At 42.1% G+C, this 23100-nt stretch overlaps 1 protein-coding gene across 2 annotated transcripts in view; it reads right to left on the bottom strand.

Annotated features, from left to right (window-relative positions):
• Window positions 1-8122: 8122 nt before the first annotated feature.
• The window catches only part of LOC138204692 (TANK-binding kinase 1-binding protein 1-like), a 48803-nt gene continuing 33825 nt past the window's right edge, over window positions 8123-23100 (bottom strand). For both annotated transcript variants that reach the window (XM_069160114.1, XM_069160115.1), the window contains exons 5-10: window positions 22195-22342; window positions 20396-20598; window positions 18795-18856; window positions 13626-13741; window positions 10325-11112; window positions 8123-8715 (exon numbers count right to left, since the gene is read on the bottom strand). In XM_069160114.1, the coding sequence (XP_069016215.1) occupies window positions 8587-8715; window positions 10325-11112; window positions 13626-13741; window positions 18795-18856; window positions 20396-20598; window positions 22195-22342 (1446 nt within the window). In that variant the 3' untranslated portion in view covers window positions 8123-8586. The remainder of the gene's footprint in view (window positions 8716-10324; window positions 11113-13625; window positions 13742-18794; window positions 18857-20395; window positions 20599-22194; window positions 22343-23100) is intronic.

The following is a 23100-nucleotide window of genomic DNA, read 5'->3' on the forward strand; positions in this document are numbered from 1 at the left end:
AAGAAAGGACGCGGTTATAGTTTTGGACGGTGACGGTACTTTTTGATGAATGAGGGCCATCGTTGCTAAATAAGGACATTTTTGGAAGAAAAAGGTTTTCGAACAGTGATGATATTTTTGCAAAGGGGAATTTTTTCAGAAGATGAGAACATAGTCTGCACAATGACGTAGTTATTGCTAGTTAGGGAATTTTTGGAAGTTGTGATGCTTTTCTGAAAGTGATGCTGTCATTTTGAAACTATTGATACTTCTGGAAAATTTGGACCTGAATCACAAGTACATAAAATGTATACCTTATTTCTATAAACTTAAAATGCAAAAACCTAAATAGATTAACATAAATTTGGGGGAAGAAAATTCTTCACTTTCCTTTTTTTTGTGCCAAATTTGACTAAATTTGACTTGTAACTGATGGCCTCTGACTTTCTTCACTTTTGAATTAAATGTGCTCATCTTCCTGTCTTTGATTGCTTTGAAGGACATGAGATTTAATAGAAACACTGGTTTCTTCTTCTTTTGCCAAGATGTCAGGATGCTCAACATGTAAATTTGAGGTGACTGGAGTCTGCTGCGGTGACACGTTCTGTGGTTTATGTGGCCATCTAGTGGGCCGGTGAAACACTTCCCACATGGAAACTAAAACATGGATGGAAAAAGCTTTGGTCTTTATCTGCAAATGGGCAAACACACACACACACACACACACACACACACACACACACACACACACACACACACACACACACACACACACACACACACACATACACACCCCGCTCCTGTACTAATGATTTACAGTGAGTCATATCGAAGGTGAGAATTCTGAAAAACTCCAAGCAAGATGATTTTCACTTTCTGTTCAATTGAAAAAGTTGAAAATCCATTAATGTGGAGTATTTAAAAAGTTAATACAAATATACAGTTATTTTCTTGAGAAAATAAATGCAGAGAGTTCTACTTGGATTTTACTGTGTGTGTTGTATTTACTGTAAATGTACAGTGTTTACCAGAATAAGGCTTCTCGTCAGGTTTTGGGTTAAATATGCAAAAAAAAGAAGCGGAATGAAACCGCTGAAGTGACTGTCAGTGTTTCTGACTTCGACATGACTCCAGTGTTTGTAATTAACCTCAAAATGAATCCACCCAGCTCGAGCTGCTTCAAACTCTGAGTTCCTTCTCTCATGTGGTGTAGAAAAACCTGCGATGCTGCTACTTTCTGTTAGTTTGCATTAATGTAGCAAAAAGGAAAAATTTTTACCATCATGCATCTTTTTAAAAGTTCATATTGTCAGATTTAAAGCGGGGATCATGTTGCAGTTAGAAAAATGGATTGTTGAGTGAAGAAGGTGTCAACATTATAATGAGTAAAGAAGCATTTCAAGGGTCCTGTAGTTGCTCTTTATTAGTGAAATGAGGTGTTAATAGTGTTTCAATGTTGCATTAAAAATAACCAATGTTAACCTCAAGTATGTTTTTGTCTCGTATACAAAAAAAATTCTGAAACATAACCGATTTTTTTTTTTGCTTCAGTCTAAAGCATATACAGTGAGTTAGAATAACTACAAATTAATGCATTGAATAGTTTTTTTTTATATATAGAATTTGCTTTATTCTAATAATTCATGGTATGCTGAGATAATGAGTTATTTTACATGAAGCAAAAGTTTTATAAAAACTAGTTTGATGACAGAAGTCAATTTACTCTTCAATATGCTCAATTTCAGTTACAATTTATTAAACAGGAACCTATTTGTCAAAAGCAACAGGCATGAAAGATTCTTGGAAAAACAAAAGAGACAAAACTAAAAAACAAAATAGACTTCCAAGAAGTGTGCATGTGGAGCAGTGTGTGTATATTTGCGTGCTGGTGTGTATTTACAATATCTTGAAATATGTTTGGGAGTTATTGTCAGCACAGAGGAGTGGTTGTTGTTTTCGATCAGTGAGCCGAAAGTGCTGCTTTTCATCACCGAGTTTGTGTGTTTTTTCTGTTACTTCTCTTCCTCGTTGTGTGGAGCTTCACTTAGAGAAAAAAAAAAGAAAATATATGAGTTTGTGGTTTTGTGGCCCCGGATGGGTGGGTACATTTTTATTTTTCCTGAGGTAGTTTTAGCATTGAGGTTAGCGGCGCAGAGCTGAAGACGTAGGAGGCAAGCTTGCTATGAAGGCTGGCGGCTAAAGGATGGAGGCTTCGACTTCATACAAAACAACGTTTGATTTCTCAGAAGCATTTCCAGTAAATCGATTGATCTATTTTGAAATGATGTCGCATGACACGCTTTGGTGTGCAGATAACATTAAAAAAAACCAGCCCTTAAAGAAGACGTGAGCTGCTGGACTGTAATTGTGTGTACATCAGTTCTACTTTAAGATATGTGCAGGAAAGTCAACGCCAGTGGGGCTTTTTTTTTGCACATATGTTTTCTTTAACAACCAGAAATAAATGAAAAAGAAGAGAATATTTCACATATTTTCTCAAGTATATTTGGGGAGGGAAGATTTAATAATGTTGGATTTAATTATAATGACATAATAAACCTTTTATTCATGTATCTGAATGACTCCTATGAAACATGAATAGATTATTTACTAGCTGTTAGCAGGTTAACTGCTGACAGCTTGTCTCCAGTTCCTTTGTTGAAGTGGACAGCCGGTCAGATACGTTGCAGTGCATCAGACCCATAACACATGTTTTCGCAGCGAGCTCGGCCCTCTGACTGAAACCAACTTCTCTGCAGGACTCGGCTGGTTCCTGCAGCCACGAAGACGTGTGTCGCAGCTTCTGTGTTCATGCCTCTTTCATGTGTGCGCAAAGAAGATATTGAAGTTTGTGTCAAGCCTAATTCAAATGTTTACTTTCGGTGTTCTACAAATAACACCCACTAAGTTGTCAATGATGTTTTTTAATAACATTATATTCCCACATCATCCTGAAAATGAGATGTACGAATACATTTCAGGCTTGAATTTCACTACAGATGATTTCACATGTAAAATATGAGTTTCTTTTTTTTTTTTTTTTTTTGCAAAAACCGAAGGCTCTTAAAATTATTTTTTTTTGTTGTTGTTCTAGTTTTTAAAGCATCTTAAGATGTGCATTATTAAAATAATAAAGTAAAACAAAATTTCTAAAGTTGAGAAATTAAAGTGCCTGATGTCTAACTGCAACATCCAATTCAAGTTTCATGTGCATCTTGAGCTGTAAAATAAACACGGGTAAAAGAAGAGGACGTGAATGCAGCCGAAAAGAAATTACATCATAATGTTCAGCATAAAGAAGCCAGATCGTTTGTTATTTCAGTGCAAGTTCCAGTTTATTTATTAGAATATTTACAGACAGACAGAGAAAGAAAGAAAAAGTGACTCTTTATATACCTCCATGGTTGTTTTCTTTTTAAGTCGTTGGCTTGCCAACAGTGTTGCTCCACCACTCGTTACTTAAAACACAGACACTACTTCTCATTAGTGTTGCGGGAGAGTTCATTAGTGCTGAGGTCTCCGTGTGCGCTTAAGGTTACCAAAGAAACACAACCTGACTCATATGGTTACTTAAAGGAGAGTGGAGCTATACAATAATGAAAACTCTGACTTTCTTGTCCGTTTGTCTCCTGAGTGAATCCGAGGGGAAATTTTTTGTGAAATTTTATGACAAAAAAAAAAAAAAAAAAAGACCAAATTCCTTGATTTAACCCCGGCAGATCTGACTGTCCACTGCTGTGTTCGTCTCCTGAGTAAACCAAGGAGTCAGTTTGCTGTTAGGACACCAAAAAAATTGAGAAACGGACGCGACGAGTTCAGATTTCAGTTGGTGGACACAAACAAAAAAAACCTAGAAAATAAGAATCTTAACCTTCAACTAGCGGTCTAAAACTTCCCTCCGTGGACTTCAGAGCAGCTTGTATGTGTGCGACTGTGTTGCAGCGTGAACATCCGTGTGCAACAATGTTATGGGCTCATAGGGTGTGTTTCCGTTGCGTCAGTGCTGCTGGCCAGCAACTTGTGGTTTGTCAACATCCAAGCAACATTAACCACAATGCAGCATGTTCCCACACTCTAACGTGAGGAAACAAGCCCATCGCCCATGTCCTTTGCGTTCCAACGTACAGAAAATTATTTGCTGTGTTTTGTTAAGAGCAAACGAAGGTCCCCTAATTGAAAGAAAAACAAAATGCCCAGATTGTTCTCAGAATCTTTAACCGCTGCACAAACATTTCCTTTCAGGGGGGGAAAAAAAGAGAAATTCAACTGCTGTCAGGCTTCAAAACGAATCAACTTACTACTTAAATTCAAGTGTTGAATTTCCCGACGGTGACCGAATAGTCCGAATGCAACACGATGTCGTCATCGGCAAAGAAACGCACTTTGATTGCCGAGCTGTTGCTGCGTCGTCAGTCAGGTCAGATCATTTAAAATGCATCAAAAAGGTTTCGACAATGACTGAAACCTAGAGACAAACATTCATCTTTGTCTGCAGGATGCGACTGTAGTTGAATATTAGTTGCCTATAGAGGACGTTGCCACTACGTAGCGAGTAATAGAGGAAAGGTGTCGGGTAGTACTTGTGTATAACTCGGATAAAATTAATATTTTTTGTGGTGTTGGCAAGGATTATATATATATATATATTTATATATTGATTTACAGACACTCCAATTTGAAGTTGTTGAATAATAGAGTATACGTTGCATTAGCCTCACACACTTGCAAAATATCTGTCTGTACACAGCTTTATATATTAATTTTTTTTGTACACATAGTGATATAGGAACATACTGTACATACAGTATAGAATACTTGGAAGTCATGAAAGCCCTCTTCCAGTTAATGGTCAAGTACTGCCTTGAAGTTTTTTATTGTAAACCTCAGGATGCAGTTTCTTTAAAGGACAATTCTGGTTTATTTCCATCACTTACAATAACCTTAAGTTGATTGCTTAAATATCTGAGTGCAACAACATCGCTGAAAACAAGTCTGATGGGGAAAAAAACTCCAACGATCATCAAGGCCCTTAAAGTGTCCGTGAAGACGATTATAACTGACGTGATAGAATATTCTTGAGCATTTACTTGTTTATTTTTAAGACTTCTTTGAATTTTGCTTTTCTTCATGTGAAATTCTTAAGAATTGTTGGGGTTTCCCTCAGGAAACTGGTTAGCAGAGGTGGTGAGTGCTGATTTCCTCACCCGCCACCACCCCTCCATAAAAGAAAAAACACAAACAATAGTCATATCACAGATCAGCCAAACCTCTTCTTTTAAATGAACTCTGTAGAAGTTCATTTAAAACTTTTCATTGTCGCAAAACACACAATTACACAGTGCAGAAGAAAAGTAAATCACAATTTGACCCAGTTTTGTACCACGGACAAAAATCTCATCAGTGCTGATCTTTGGGGAAACAGAGACCCAGAAAATCTTTATTTATGATGCGCTCACGTCATGTAGGATAGAAGTTAATATCTACGTACACTCGTGAGCGTTTACATCATCAAACAACTCAAGGCGACGTTCCTCTTGTGCTGCTGCTTCTTACTCATTACTGAAGTTGCCTGCTGTCCTAACCAATAAATAAAAACACATCAAGGACAAGAAGGACAGAAATCTTGGCTAGACTTCTTCAAATAATGGCAAACAAATGAAATAAATTCCCTGCTCGATGCGCAAAGGTGCGATTCCACCTTTTGCCCACCTCCAAAAATACCATTCATGTTCGATACAGCACGATGCTTATTTCATTTTGAGTGTACTGTCCTTAAAGGTGGACTCCGGCTAACTTGAGACATCCATATTTGCTCGTTTTTTTTTGCCGTCACTTCCATATTGTTTGTGAATTTGTTGAAAAAAATGTGACTTTCTCAGTCAAAGTCACGTGAACGTCATTTACAAGTCTGGAAAACTCGAGGTGACGTTGACATGACGTGAGCGCAGAATAACGGTAGATGTTTTGCACCATGAACTTTTTATTTAACGTCCTCTGTTGGAGTACAAGCAGCTCCACCAAAGATCAAGTGTTTGCAGACAGTAATGAGTCAAGCCGATGGTGCTGTCCCATTAGCGACCGAGCTAAGGTAATGAGCTTACTAACAACATGGACAACTTGATTTTCTCTTTAATAACTTTTTACTGAATTCAAAAAGTGTACAATGGTAAACATAAAATGCCAGGTCAGCACAATATAGAGAAAATACAAAGATAGCACAAACCTGACTGGCAAGCGAGTTAGCTTGTTTTTTTTTTTCCAGTGATAGTAGCTGTTTTCTCGCCAATTAACTGGGTGAGCACAGAGTTATAACAACCAATAAAATCAGTGTCCAGACCCATTCAAATACGAAACCAGAATTATCCTTTAATCTTCTTGACCCCCCCACCCCACAGTGGAAACTTCTTCTCTCTTAACCTTCACAGGAAAGCGGAAGCGTCCAGAGCTTTTAGTGAGTCAGTGAGTTGCTCCGTAGTGCTTCACCTAAAAACCTGCATGTCCTTCGTCCTCCCGCTGCCCCACGTGTGCTCTAATCTGCCGCATCTCATCTCTCCGGTAACATCAAACCAGTGTGAATGCATGGGGTGGCCGTGCGGGGGGGGAGGAGAGGAGACGTCCCCCGCGTTAGGAAAAACTGCACACGTAACGGAAAAGCCTTTCAGATTAGCCGACATCACTGTGACTTTTTAAAAATCTTGTTTTTTTGGTGTTTTTTTTTTTCCAAAAAGTTTCAAGTCCCACAGGCAGATTCTCGTGGTTGAGATTCACGTGTGATAAAAATTAAAACCCATGTATCAAAAGAAGAGCGTCGTCTTTGCGTAAACCCTGCAGAGATAACTTTGCTGATTGGAGACGATGGTTCTGGTATCCGACGATCTCCGAGATAGAAATACAGTACACTAAAAAAGCCGGCCGCTTTTTTTAAATTTTTTTTTCCTCCTCAAAGTAGGCCAGACGTCTTGATCTCATGCAGCCAGTTGTGTGTGTGTGTGTGTGTGTGTGTGTGTGTGTGTGTGTGTGTGTGTGTGTGTGTGGTCCTCTCCTTGTTTCTTTTTTTTTGTTGGGTGGTCTGGGCAGTCGTGACATCAAACTGTTATGAAGTTTCAGATCTAAAGGAAGACCGAGGAGAATCCCAGTTGGTAATTTTAAAGTCTTTGTACAGAAAAGTGTCCCGCTCTGTGGGTCTTTGAGCCTCGACTCCTCTATATATATATATCTATATATATCTATATATCTATATATATATATCTATATAAATATCTATATATCTATATATATTTAATTCATATATATATATCTATATATATATATATATATCAGTGTGCAAGCACATGGGAGAAGGAGCACCGACATGATGTGGTGCGTTAACATTTTGCAAAAATATATCTTCTTTTTTTTTTTTTTTTTTTGCCTTACAGATCGACAATATAAATAGTAAATTACACATGGAAAATATATATAGGGACTGAAAACAGATGCATTGTATAGGCTATGCTAACTTAAAGTGCTAAGATACTTTTTGAACAGGCTGCAAGCATAAAGGTAAATTCTGACTAAAATGTTCCTCCGACTGAAGAGGAGACGTATGAACGTCGGTGCCCCGCCCTGCAGGGCATCGTCAAAACAGTGTTTGGCTAAAAAAAACCCGCCTGTCGGGCCGATCCATCCGAACCTCCTCTCCGAGTCGTGTTCTCTCCAGCTTTGATCGTCCACGGATTGAAAATGCGAGACTGGAATGTTTCGTAGTTTCTAAACTTTTAATTCAAACCCTGATCGACAGACAGAATTCCTTCACTGCGTCATTCTCGTCTGAAAATAACGTACATTTTTTTTTTCTTTTTCTTTTCCTCCTCATATGACTAATCGGCTTCCCACATCCTTTTGTACGACTGTCAGATCGTTTCAATAAACCAGCTCCTACTGTGCTTGGCACTGACTGCACAGGATCCTCGGCAAAATGTACTGGTGTGTGTGTGTGTGTGTGTGTGTGTGTGTGTGTGTGTGTGTGAGAGAACATTTCCAAGCAGGAGTGTTTTAAAGCTAAGTGGTGAAAATAGTCGCTTCAGATCTCCCTGATCATTCACTGATGAGCTCTAACTTTTCTGGCATGCAGAGCCCCCCCCCCCCCCTTTCCCTGAACCTGCCAGTGCCCCCCCCTCTCTCCCCCCTCTCCCTCGTCTACCTCGTCTTCGGCTTACTTTGCTGAATCAAAGTTTACGACACCGTGAAGTGAAAAAAAAACAAAACACAACACTGGAAACTGTCTGAAACCACGGCGACAAGACTCAGAACAAAACAGCAGCAACCAGAGCCGGTGATTGTACGGGCAGGTCTGTCGTCAGGGTGATCGGTAAAGGACTCTGCATGTCGTCTCACAAATCCAAGACGGACCCGTGTTTTAAGTAAAAAATAAAACGAACCCCCTGCGCCATTTTGGATCCCAACCCCCCACAGATTATGTCGCACAGGTTTTCGCGCCCTAAACGCACCGCGAACTGCGTTCGTCGTGCGTTCTGACTTTTTCCATTCGGCCGGGGATCTGCCAAAATCTCTTACATAATCCATAAGAGGAGAGCGCAGATGTGTGCGGGCCGGTTGCCATGGCGATCATATCTTGCTGTTCTCCAGGTGGGAGTCGATGTGCTTGATGAGGGCATCGTCAGGGTAACCGACGGGAAATATCAGCTGGCAGAGAGGGCAGCTCCTCATGTCGCTCTCCTCCGTCTCCATCCAGAGCTGCAGACACACGCGACACACAGGAACACAACACATGATCATCATCATCATCATCATCATCATCATCATCATCATCATGATCATCATCATCGGGATACATCACATGTGCTCCTCAGCTCACTTCCCTGGGTAGTATTAGTTAGTCTGTGGGAGGCAGCAGTATTACATCCCTGCATGGTGAGTGATTGATTTACACTTACACAACCGGGGCTGTAGTAAATCCAGGTGTAGACTCATCTCTCATCGTCGAGTACTGAATCACGGCGTAATACAGCTCAGTTTAGAGAAAAGCGAATCATTCTAGAGGCATAGTTTCGGGTTGTTGTTTTTTTGCTTTGTTACCGAGAGCAAGATGAGAACATCGATATCAGTTTCACGCCCGAGCGTTGAGTCGGGATGTGTTTCCTCTCACTCGGCTCAACACAAAGCGAATGTCAGAAAACGCCTGAAAAACGACATGCGTAAGCATTTCGTGATCTTTCGAAGGCTTTTATAGATCGTTGCTACAAAAATAAAATAAAACTGTGATCTAATTTTAAAGTTAAGGTTTGTTTTGGTCCGTCCAGATCAAAACTGATGCAACAGAACCAGAGAAATCTTTTTTTTGTTGTTTTTATTTGTTCATGCATTCTTTCTCAGTGTCAAAATTTACCCACAATGCAAATCGACTGCCGACAGTTCGGTCAGCTAAAAGCAGCTAATATAGCCTGGAGCAGAGAGGAAGCTGACTCGGATGACATCATTCAAGGAAATTTTGAGACCTCAAGGTTGAGAAGAAATAATAAGAGTAAGAGTTATGAAGGATGTTGGAGTTGCTTGTTGATAGTTTTAGTCTTGGCATCAAACCTGGACAACACTATTAGAATAAGTTCCAACTTGTTCACTCTAAAACCATAAATCAACATTTTTCTCACGTTTATTTCTGTTCACATTAAACAAGTGAAATGCAACGTGTCCATTAGTTTATTCAGAGTTGTTGTGGATGTATTTGCTGTTTCCTCCTTTTTGCCAAGTTTGGCGAAAAACACATCTCGACTCCACCTCTGAACTTAATGCACAGTCATGAGATTGATATCAAACTTCTCCTCTCCCAGAAATAAAGCAAATAAGTGTGTTTCTCAATGTGCTGAGTGATTCTTTAAAGGAACTAAAACAGAGATGATTGCGACACATTTAGTGGAAAGAGTTCAGGGGTGAAAAAACAAGTTGCTTTCGGTAGACCAGCCCTCATCGCTACGGTTACTGTGATGAAATAAGACTTCGACTTTGTTAATCCCACAGTGGGGAAATTTAGTCGTCACAGCAGCATGGAAACACAAAAAGGTGCACACAATAAGAAAAAATGTGCAAATACGTATACATAAACTGTCAAGATAAAAAAACTATTATTTTACAAAAAAAGAAGAGCAATGCATAAATACACAAACACAAACTATATACACACAAATAAAATAAATGAATACAGCTTGGGATGAATGGAAAGTGTCAGGTGCTCTGAAATGAAATGAAATACAGTGCAACAATAATACGTTCTGTAAAGAATAACTCCAACATGCAGCTGTAAAAAAAACCCTCTTAAACAGATGTAATTAAGTTTAGGTTCACTCACATTGATTGAAGGCCAGGACTGAGCGTGCTCGGCCGACAGGTACCCCGGCTGCGGGTGGCAGCTGAGGGTGTTGGACCTCTGGGGGATGGGGAAGGCCGAGCAGGACGCCGGGCCCCTCATGGCACCGCTGGGCACCGCAGCGGAGAGCACGCCCAGCGTCCTCGGCGGGCTGATGGGATGTGGACAGGCCCACTCCTCCTCATCCTCAGAGGACTGAGGGGGCTGCGGGGCCGGCGTGGAGGGAGGAGGAGGCTCGAAATGAAGGTGGGCCACCTCCGACAGCGGGAACGGCATCTCTCTGGAGAGGCGCATGGAGCTCTCCCCGAGGCCCCCGTCTCCTCCTGCACCGCCCTGATGGGGGGACGGGGATCCTCTGTGCTGCAGTCCGCTGTGAGGAGAGCCCATGTGCTGGGCTTGCTGTTTGGCGTAGCCGTCGACGTAGGGCCGCGGCTTCGGCAGGGTGGACACCGGGTCCAGGGAGAAGCGGGGCGGGCACTGGTACGCCGAGGGGTCGGCGACCTCAGAGTAACTGCGGCGCCCCTGGAAGCTGGCCCTCAGGTGCTGGCTGGGCGGCCGGCAGGAGTAAGAGGCCGGCCCGTTGTTGACGTCCAACAGGGGCGAGCGGCGGTGCATGTCGGGGGAGAGGCGCTGCAGCACGGGGGAGCGCCGCTGCTGGATCGGGGAGTGGTGGGACGGAGGCGGGACCGGAGAGTGGCGCTGGGAGATGGGCGAGTGGCGCTGAGATACCGGAGAGTGGCGCTGGTGGTGGATGGGAGAGTGACGCTGGACTGAGGGAACACAGAGGGAAAGAAATGTTGGAAACTTGTTGCTGTGTTACACAGTATGTGGTCCCCCCCTCTCCAGATACTTTTAGGCCAATTTGTTCCAATTAACAGTTACTCCAGGATTTTGCGAAGTCTTTTTTTGTGATTGTTGTAATGTTTGATTTTGCAGCACATTTTCTCAAAAGTTGTGATGTAATTTGCAGAGTTTTAAGTACGTTTTTTTGCATTAAATTGCGGGAAGTTGAAAAAAAAAAAAAAGTAAATTAATTTTAAGCATGGGGCTAAAAGTGACGTAGTTTTAAAGCACAGACAGTCTGTGACTAATGTAGAAACAACGACTACATCAGCTGTCAAAATAAGAGCTGTAGATGTTAATTCATGTTATTTCAACACAGGCAAATATTATAGAGTTTGTTTGACTTTGTGTTAAATGTTGTGATCACGATTTCCTGGAGGGGCTGAATAAGGGAATACTAAATGCTGCATCCAACAAAATGTGAGGTATTAGTGTCCTTTTATTTTTGTGGCAGTAGTTTTCTCCCTTCTTGTGACATGACAATCCCGGTACCTTTGGGGACACCACCTCTGGTTTTGCCAGCTTATTAAAGACCTTGACAGGCCCGTGCAGACCCCTGAACTGGACTCCATCCGACACCTTGGAGGTGAACAACTAACTGCGAGCCGGGCCACATCATCAACTGCCGTCACTCGCCCACTTCACAGCTGTAAAAAGCTGCAGCCAGGTGTGGAGAGTCCTCCCAGAGGAGCGGAGGCTGCTGGAGCGCCTCTACTCTCATGTGTGGATGTGGTGTTTGGGTGTCCGCTTCATTTGTCGAGGACTCCGCGCACATTTGGCCTCGTAGTACAACACGACTGAAACATTGTTGAGCCAAAACAGTCGGTTACGTAAATTTGTCTGGCAGAGTTTCAGGCACACCGAGAAGAAAACGCCACCACTTCAATGATTTCATTATGACATTCTCATGACGGATTACTGCGGCTCCCACTGGGGTATCAATCCAACTCGTTATTTGTCGTGAATGTGCATTTTATCAGAAGGCAGATTTCAGATAATAAACCTTCCTTAAGCAGTTCAGCTAATCGAAGTTCACTTTATTTATGTTCCTAAAAAGATTTATCTACACAAGTACAGTTGTAGTGTTTCCTGTAACTGCAAGATATGCTGATGAGTCAGTGAACCGCTTCAGCACTACTTCCCATTACAAAGAGGAAACATCGTTCATGACTGCTTGGTTGAGGTGTTAAAAGGGAGGGAGGGGAATGTGTGTGTGTGTGTGTGTGTGTGTGTGTGTGTGTGTGTGTGTGTGTGTGTGTGTGTGTGTGTGTGTGTGTGTGTTCGTGCTCTTCAGCGCGCTCCCAACGAGGACGAAAGTGTTCATTTCACGCTCGCTCCTTCAGCACGACACCCGGGAGAATTTTTAATGGCTCCAATCAAATTCCCTTCAACAATTCACCAAAAAAAAAAAATTCTTTATTTAGATGAATGTGATGCGACGTGACCTCGGGGAGAACTCGCATGCAGTTTGGGGGGGTATTCTGTATTTCCCCCACTTGCACAAAAAGTTTCACTTCTTCTCCAACTTATGTAATATTATTGTCCATATTGTTTGTATTTTCTACTGCTCTATATAGTCAACGCTTGTGTTGCTTATTGGTTTGTGGCGGGTAGTAGGTGAACAGTTGTGAGAAATTAGCTGCGTGTGAGGATGTGCCGCAGGAAAAGAAAGGTGTTTCTGTCTATCGTAACTTTTACTCTACAACGTGTTCGTTTTCGTCGATTTCTTTGTGAGAAAACAGAAGCAAGATTTCACAACCACAAGTTGGTTTTGATGATAGCAGGAACGGCACAGAGAAAAAATGATCAATATTTTATTTAAATTTATCTTAAAAAAAACAATTTGATCTAAATTTACAAAATCTGCTCTATTAAATCATGTTAATAATAAGTTGTATTCTAAATTTCTGGGATGACATTTATTCAAGTAGAGTAAAGATTTGAGGAACTTTTTTGGAGAATTTAAATTTTTATGCTACTTTGTAGTGCTTCTACATTTTATTAAATTTTTCTCCAATATATTTACTTGACAGCTATATTTACAAGTTACAAGATATTTTTTGGACCAGTGATGAATATATTAAATATGTGGCAGGGTTATAGATTCAACTACAACAAGATTAAAGCTGTTATTATTTTGTCTACTTCCTCTACCTACATAAGTAAAACTGTACTTTAATGCATCAGTGATAATAATTCAATAACGGCATGTAAAACACTCACAGGGAGCTTTAACTTAAGATACGTGAAGTACATTTTTGCTATTTTTATGGGATTATAAATGCAGGATTTTTACATGTAATGAAGTATTTTTGAAAATGTGTTTTTGCAACTTTTACTTAAGTAAAGGGAGTAAATACTTCCTCTGCCACGGAGGCACTGAGGTGATCTTAACTCAGGTTTTTCCACATTGTTGACGTGCCGTATTTCAGATGCTAACCTGGACTCGCCGGCTCCTGCGTGGCTTTCCTCAGGATCTCCGTCTGCTTGGAGCTCAGAGCCTGGAGGCGTCCCAGCTCCTCGGTTAACTCTGTGTAGGCCAGAGCCAAATTCACCCTGAAGGAGGACACGGGAAAGGGAGACGATTATGTAATTATCGCAAGCATTGTTATTACAGAACTTCACAGTGTAGGCAGAGCGTTGATGTGTGACAACACTGTAACTTGTTAAATGTACAGCAGTGATTTAAACTAACGTGAGATGAAACCACAGCTCAAAAGCATCTTCATCTCCTCGTTAAAAGTGAATGAGCTCCGCAGCACTGACGCAGCCTCGCACATCAGGCTGGCTAATTGAGAGGCTTATAGGCTTATATTTTTAGATTGCATGTCACGACGCATAATTGAAGTGCATAAAATCACACCATTTCATGCAAGATGTGTCATGACTCTCTCAGGGGCCGCACTGACGGAGAAACTCTATTTTGAGAAGCGTAAACAAGGATGGCTGGCTCACCGGCTTCTCTGTCTTTTAAACCATGGCAACAAGCTGACTTTGTCGCAAATCATTAGCTGGAAACCGATCTGAATCCCACAATATAAATTCATGTGAGGCGAGTAGACTGAAGGAATAATCTCTTCAACACGTTGTGCATCTGTAAGCATCTATCTGATTACTCAGATGGGATGAAGGCTGATAAAAAGATTTTGTTTTTAGTAGTTAGTCACCGCAGCTGCCAGCAGCCCTCAAGATCTGATTAAAAACTGTTTTATCTCAAATGTCGGGCCAATTTTTTATAAACTTCAGTCTTGATCTGAAATTTACTCAATCCATCACTGACAGCGGTAGATTAGGATGTTCATTACAGAATGAGAGACATGAAACCTTCAAATCTCTTCAGATAATCAGTTTAGTTTGAGTAATTTCTCCTATGGTAGATGTGCGTTTCAAGAAAATGTTGAGTTATCTCGAGTTTCAGAAGTGAAAGAACCATGTCACGCATGCACTTCTTCCCTTCAAGTCATCACTTCTACCCCCAAAGAAAGAAAACACAACCTCTCATGAGGGCAAATATTATCCCATAGGACCTGCCACTGAAAAGACACCGAAGGAATGAGGATGGTCGTCGTGCATGAGCACTAGACAGCTGCCAGACTCTGATCTGATAAAGTACCTCAAACGACTGAGCTCGACCTGTCTGATGAGAATCTGACTCGGCTTGTTTCTCCAGATCGTGGCAGATAAAAAAAAGAAAACGTGCAAAACACTTCTGCATATCCTGTGGATTTCTTTAGCATAAATAGGAACAGATATGAGCTTCAGCTGCAAAACCAGTACTGAAAAAAAAGAAAGAAAAACAGTCTACACAGCAAATAAAACAACCTGGCAAATTAAAAACATGTTCCTGGCACACCAGCACACTAACTTCATACAGTCTTCCCACTTGTGTATGTAAGCCCGCTACTACGTATTAGTGGAGCTCTGCATATTTTCACACTAATATCAGCTTCTTTGAACTACAGTCCATCATCTGTACAGAAACACGTGCTGCACAAGTTTCCCCCTCTCAAAATATTTGAAAATAAAATCAAGGACCCCATTTCAGAGAAGCCCCCAATTCAATTTAAAACAATCTGAAAATAAGTCATAACTTCCCCTGGTTAGTAGTGTTTTCCTTGTGGCCCATTATGTTTTCCATTAGCCTGCTGTGACTCACACACAGAGTGGGGGTATCAAACCCCCTCTTCAGCCACCACCGTACAACAAACTACGTGCTTCTTTATTTGTGGTGCGAGTTCTGTGGAACCTGGTACCAGTACTGAGATGATTCAGGGTCATTAGTGCTGAAAATAAATGGCTGCAAGCACACGAATAGGAAAATAAAAATCATTACAGTTACTTACTGGCATGGTGGGTGGCGCATGGAGTATAATATTGATATTAAGAGCATGCTCGCTTCCTCTCCTCTGTACTCTCAGCCGACTCTCAGCTCTGGCTCTTTATTTTTAAACTCATATGTAAAATGCATTTCTTGATGGTTTAGATTGACACCCCGCTTCCTTTTCACACTCGTCTCACCTTAATTTTTTTTTTTTTTACATGTGCTGCTTTGACAGTCTTTGTCTCACAGGGCCGGCCAGAGTGCAACACCTCTGTCACACGAGGTCGTGCACAGAGAGTTTGAGTGTTTGTTTCTGTCGCTGCATGTCTAAAAAAGAAAAAGAAAAAAAAGACATACTGTGCACATTTGCCAGCATGCATGTTCTTTTTGCAACCGTTTTTCAGTTTGTTTCCTTTTTCTCCGCTTGTGCGCTGTACAGTGTACAGTACAGCACGTGGGAGGGGAGTGATAATGCCAATGCAGCGTTGATGAAAGACTTGCGCAAGTGAATCGATCAGGTCCAGGAGTGTATAAACTGGCTATATATATATATATATACATATATATATGTATATATACATGTATATATATGTGTGTGTGTGTGTGTGTGTGTGTGTGTGTGTGTGTGGGAGCCAGAGTGTGGGCTGAAATCTGACCTCTGATCAGATCTGACGTTTGAAACAAAGAACCGTTACCTTACCTGCGTCATGGGACCTGACCCTCCTCTTTGTTGGCTAACTCTCAGAGCAATAATAAATGTTGTGTTCCAGATCCACTGGAGCTCAGTCACTCACATTAAGGACACGGCCTTGGGGGTGGGGGGGAGCTGGCGCTCGCATGGGTGGGCATGAGGTGGCAGTAATGTTCTTTGTACTCGTCGCTGTGAGGTTGTGTTTTTGTTGGACAAAAATGAATTTCATGTCACTTAAAAGAAGTGAATGGGGCTTAGTAGAAGGGGCGGGTGTCGAACAGGCATCAGATTGTGGTGGAGGCTTTTCACGCCCTGCAGTTGACATAGCGTGTCACTGCGTTGTGCATCCAGAGGTGTCAAACTGTCTTCACACACCAAACACACACCGTGTGAACGAGGAGAGTCCATACGAACAGCGCCCTCTTGTTGAATTCATGACGTCGGAACTCAAACTTTTCTGTCAGCCTGGAGTTCACGAGTTCGCTGATGTTTACATAAGCGTCGGAGGTTGTGGAAGTTCATTTCTTTGTTGGATGTTAAGCTAAAATGTTGTAATTCTAATCATGTAGAGTTTATCTTCATAACTTGTATAATAGTCTATGTCTGAGGAAACGCCCTCATCTTGTCCCTCTGTGCCTTTACATTTCCTGCGTTACGTTACCTGCCTGTTAGCTTGTTAAATTGATAGCCTCCGTGGCTTCTAGACTCCGTCCATGTTGCCGTTGCCGAGCAACGGTGTTTTTACGCCTTAACTACTTGAACACCAAGCATACGGTGCACATGACTTCCCATGTTTTAACCACGAGCTCCAACTGAACGGAGCAAAACTTTCCAATCTGCTAACAACGGGCATCTTATAATATAATAACTGTCAATCAAACTGTAAAAAATATATTCATAAAAGCTTCTTCTTAAAAGTCTTTATGCAGAATTTAACCTGTCATTATTTTATTAGTGGTTATCGGTTTGAATTTCCAACTGGAAATGGGACTTGATGTTGTGATTTATTGGAAACACTTCTCCCTTTCTGAAAGATGAAGATGAGTTAGTCAGTCTCTGAGTGTGTGTGTGTGTGTGTGTGTGTGTGTGTGCGTGTGTGTGTGTTTGTATGCGTGTGTGTGTGATGAGTGGGGGTACAGCCAGGTGCCTGTCAGCATCGACACCAGTGAGGCTTGTGGTCGGCTCGGGTAGCCTGTTCACGTATTACCAGCCTTGAATGAGGCAAACGAAAGTCCACAAACTCAGTCATGAAACACGTCGCTGGCTGGTGAATTTGCCACAAACTGCACTGCCTCTTAAAAAAAATACAACGGGTGGAAAAATGTGAAAAGTAGAAGTGAAGTCAAACATCAGAAGAACATTTTTTAACTAAAAGAACATAAATTGATCTTAATTGGACGGAGAATTTAGAACTTTCTTGCATTTAGGTGCTTGTCGATTTATCGATTCACAAAGTTTTAATTAATAAACATCGGTACCTTATTACAGTTTGTGATATTACGGGTCGATTTATCGATTCACAAAGCTTTAATTAATAAACATCGGCACCTTATTACAGTTTGTGATATTATTAAAGTGCTGGTTTATCATAAGGGCAAAGGTGGTGTGTTAATATTCTCCACAGGACATGTAAAATCTTCTCTATCAATCTGTGCAGTTTACACTAAATCAGCCCAATTACAAGAAAAAGCACCAGGAAGCTGGGTCGAAGCATTTCAGTGGGAGTAAGTGTTATCAGTGAGTAAAACCAAAAGGTGACCAAGGTCTGGAAAAAAGCAGTAGGCTTCCATCAAATGCACGGTAGAAGAAAAACAAAAAAGCTCAGCCTCTCTGCGCTGCATTCACTTTCAGTTTGTTCCCCACCGAAACATTTCTGGGGTTTCATTGTGTGGGCGTCATTTACCCAACCTGCTGTGGCTTGCTTTTTTTTTTTTACCTGTGACACCTTGTAAACGCAAAAACGCCCGGGGCACTCCGACGCAAGCTATGAAAATAAGCTGCTGTGTTTCCTCCATGTTGGAAACACATTTCTCATCGTTGGTAAAAACAAGTGGAAAACACAGCAGCTTACGACTGCTCTTATATTCTGCTGGTTTTAGGTGGAGAGGGAATAAAAGAAAGAACGTGTAGATGGACGAGATGTCCGACGAATACACAGACATGAGGAAGTGGACAGGAAGGTGTCCTAGTCTGTGCTCACACTGCCCCCTGCTGCTCAGGCGAACATCTGGCCCAAGTAGTTGAAGCCACGGAGTGAGTGCACGTACAGTGGAGTTTATATTTCATCTGCGTTCTTTGTGCTGAACAAATAACGCTCCTTTATTAATGCTGGATTTGAACCCAGTTAGCCGGCGATGGAGAGCTCGTCTGTTTTCTAATGAGGCCCCTGGAGGTCGGCCCGAGCTCATCACAGCAGGAGAGCGAAGATGCAGATGAGCAGCAGCTTTCTGGTGAAGCGTTTCTCCTTTTTTGCTCTCACCATCTCCGATCCTCGACATCGACATCTCTCCTTCCTTTTCCATCCATGTTATTTCATCACCCTCCCCTCCCCTCCCCTCGCTCCCCTCGCCGACCCGAGATCTGTCGTGGTCACTTACTGCTCGTCTCCCACCTTCTTTATCCACTCCACATCGCACTGCTTGCACGGAGAAGTCATTTCCTGCCGAAGTAGAGCGTGAAATTGGATTAGCATGCAGGTGCCGGTGGAATATTGGACAAAATCTGACAGCAAGAGCTCATCAAGACGACATGTTTGAAGGTAACATTGTCAGAAAAAAGGTAGAAACAGGCCTTCAGTCATTGATCATCATTATTATTCAAGTGCTCTGTGTGCGTCTTTCTGCATGCAGGAGCCTTATTTCTTAGCATCATTGTTGAAACACAGGGAGTAGTTGGTGTGTTTAGAAAGTGGAGTGTGATGCTTCGATGTTGCATTGAGCAGCAACAAGTGTGAAAGAACCGAAAGATTAGTTTGACATGCTGAAAGTCGGATCAGAAGACGATCCGCTGCCACCAGACTGCAGTTATCTTAGAACTAAAATCCCCAAGCACTTCGAAAACTCCCTGATGAACACTTTATATCTTGTTTGTTCAATTCATAAAAAAACAAAGTGGTTTCTCATCGTTATCTTTGTACAGAGACAGGTTGGCTGTTTCCCCTGAGCTAAGCTAACTAGCGGCTGGTTGTAATGTCCTATACGTAAGTAGAAGAGGTGTTAAAATCTTCTAACGCTAAGAAACAAAGTAAATAAACACATTTCTCTGAATAATGAACTATTACTTACAATAGGAAATACCGTACTAAAGAATAAAAAGGGTATTTGTCTGCAGGCTTGTGTAGCCTCCTGTGTGGAGTTTGTCTCGGACTCTGCTGTGTTGGGATTTTTAGTTGTTTTTGGCCTTGTGCAGCTCATTGCTCAAAGTGTGACACTAAACTGGCAAGGTCGGGGGTTTTGTTTCCCACTGGAGACGCCCATGCCAGAAATAAGTGGCCCCCAGGTGCTGCCAAGCTGTTTGAGCATCACTCCTCATCACCCGGGAGGTTTTGTTGTCAGATGACCAGCGCAGTACATCCTGGATGCACGGATCAACTCTCATTCACGCCGAGGTCTGTTTCTGGTCAATATTCTCTTTGAGCTTTGTTTTTGGTCTCTACCAACTCCTGGAGAAAAATATTTGGCTCCGGAGGTGTTAAAGGCTCCACAGAGCTAGTCGTGTACAGCGTGTTTTTTCTTTTGAGTGTTTTTGTTGAAAACAACTAGCTGCTGTGGCCAAAAATCTTTAGAACAGCGAGAGTGAATCAGAACAGGGAAGATGCAGCCAAACAATGAGCAGAAACTCACTGAGAAGCTCAGAAATTCAAGAGGAACTGAACATTCAACTGATTATACTGTTCCCATCACATTGTCTGTTAATACATTACTATTATAAAATAGATATAAGATACTTTAATCATATCTTGTTTAGATGTACATAAACACACTGGTGTTAAATTATATATATATATATATATAAAAAAAAAAGGACTTTGAAGGTGATCTGGGGATAAATTTGACATTTCTGCTAATACTTCTCAGAAATCCTGATTTATAGTGGATGCATCACAACGATATAAACTGTCCGCTGCTCCTCTGACATCGTTCACGTCGTCCCGCTGCAGTAAACTCCCCACGCACACCGAAACAAAGCCAACACTGACCCTCTCCCTCTGGCTGTTCTGCAGCTGTCTCATCTCGTCCTTCAGTCGCTCGCACTCCCTCTTCAGCTCCTCCTCCCGCTGACACGCCCCCTGGGCCTCGTGCCGCGCCCCCTCTAGCTCCGCCTCCAGCCGCTGCAGCTTCAGGTCGGACAGGGCGTCCAGGCTGCGGGAGCTCTGGAGGGTCATGGCCGGACAGTCCAGCACTGGGAAGAAGAGAGACGGAAAAGACGTGAGGCACAAGAAACAAAAACAATCTGCTTCCACTGACTAATGCAGAAGCTCTTCTGTCTTGTTGTACAAGAGCTGAGTACGAAAGAGCAAAAGAGGTGACTTCTTCCAAGGGCAGCAGTCTTTCAGTTGGTACCTGATGATGTGATGTGTGTGGGCATGCTAGTGATTCAGCTCCGCTCACACAGACTTAGCCATTGAGCCAGAAGACATAACGTCCTTCATCCCGGCTCCTCCCGCCTCCTTCAGCACAGCGGCTCATATGTGCTCTCACAAAGTGCAAAACATACTGTGCACGCTTATTTTTCCCCCCCCTCATTCATATGCATCCACGACTATTAATCACCACTTTTGTTTTACTTTACAAACTCCACACGCGAACTAACGAGCACATTATTATTCTTTTTTTCACATATAGATGACAGATTGATGGCGATGCAAAATGATGCCTCCCCCTCTTCAAGGTATACTATCAGTAGAGGCATCGGTTGAGGTGGCAGTGACGCATTTCTTCCACTTTTAGCCACCCACATCGTCAAGGAGGGCAGAGTTCATCATCTACTCGCTCTGCAGCAGCTAAAGTTAACAGCACTGGACTCCATGTTCTGTCTTCAATTCAGCGCTGCGTACTCGAAATGATTGTTCTGACTGTTTGCCTCTAAAATGCAAAACTGGAGAAGTTTATTACGTGTATTTTTTTTTCCTCCCTCTCGTGAGCCCACTTGAGCATTAAAGTGACCTGGCCCTGTTTGAAGCATCTTTTGAAACTGTCACGCATTTTCAAACACGAGAATTCATTTGCATCGTAATAAATTCAAATTAACTCGCAAGGTTTTTTTGGTGGGTTTTTTTTCGCACTTGGTAATGCAGACGAGTCACAATGGAGATCGCTCAGTTGGTGCAGATGGAAGCAACAGGCTGAATAATACAGATAAATCCTCAAACGCGCGGCAGCAGTCGCTCCACTCCAAATGGTTTTTGAAGCCAGAATGACTGAATTTCAATCACTGGCACCCGCATAGATTACAGGTCTCTATTTTTTTTATTTTTCTACAACAGTGGCTGAGTAGTCAGAACAAATTGTCCAAGCTGGTTGTCTGCGACAGGCCGAGGATTAACCTGACCTCACTTAACATGCTCGTCAGACAGATTGTTGGATCTGATGAGAGATTGTGAAATAAAATAATGAGCATTGATTAAGAGAGAGAACTGATGCCGAGGCTTTTTTTAGTTCAAATTCACTTGTGGTTTATTTATACATGTCTTATCCTACTGCATGTATCTCACTCTACAGTTATAAAATCATCAATCAATCAAGACCCCCCCCCCCCCCCCAAAAAAAAAAAAAAAAAAAAAAAAAACAACTTTTTGAAACATTTTCTAATTAATGACGGATTATTTACTTGAATTTTATGAGACTAGTTGAATGTGAGTCTGGAGGCTTTTTGGAGCGAGCCTCTAGTGGCACTTGGTGGTATTGCAGTTTAAGCCCCCCCCCCAATCTGCTTCATTTTTGGGACCCAGAAGCTACGAACACTTTTACATGCAGCGTGTGATCCGGAGTCGCTCACTGTGTGCGTCCGGGCCGGCGTGCAGCTGCAGATACTGCATGTCTTTGCTGTGCAGCTGCATGTTGAGTTTCTGCAGGGAGTTGTCTCGCTGCCTCAGAGCTGACTCCAGGTTCAGGACGCGCTCCACATGCTTCTCCACCAGGCTGGTCTGTAAATCACACACGGTTTCAATATTTAATTTGTTACATACATTCTTCGGCACGAACAGAGAAAAACAGCACCTGGAGCGTCCTCACAGCGTGTTGATGCAGCTGAGATGGAAGAAAAGTTGGCTTCTTTATTTATTTTTTTAGAGAGCCAGTTGTAACCTACTTTGTGAACACATCAAAGGCTGCTAAATATCAGCATCACTCAGCTGCGTTTGTATCCTTGCACGGTGATATTTGCAACCAGGAACTCGAAGCCTTATCAGAAAAAAAAACGTAATCCATGCAAAAGGTCACAAACACGGTTTGTCTGAGCGTTCGGCTCCAGAACGACGGCGTTGGAGATGTTACGAAGCAGGTCGGGGGAGATATTCAACCATCGTGGCGTCACGCGGGAACGTCTGTTCAGAATTACATATCTTAGTAACACGTCTCGTACAAAAGCGCCGCACAAGAAGATAGAAGGGATTCGTTTGACTGTTGGTCTGCTGCGCCGATGTGAACGTGATGATGTCGGTGTTTGATTTCTATTTATCTAAACTGGTATAGAAATAAGGAGGGCAGAGTGACGGAGATCAGAGTTAAAGATGGTGCAAGACTTTGTTTGTGTCCTGAAAATATGGAAGAATATTTTCCTGTTTGAGAATTGATTTTTGCATCTTCTTGGACTGTGCAAAAGTTTTAGGCACTTTAAATATTTAGATTCTCGTCCATCAAAGAGACGTCTGATCAAACCCAAATTCAATCCGCAGCGTGACAG

This window comes from Embiotoca jacksoni, unplaced genomic scaffold (assembly GCF_022577435.1).
Source record: "Embiotoca jacksoni isolate LCO1_2020_lvr unplaced genomic scaffold, fEmbJac1.0.p SCAF_26, whole genome shotgun sequence".
NCBI lineage: Eukaryota > Metazoa > Chordata > Actinopteri > Embiotocidae > Embiotoca > Embiotoca jacksoni.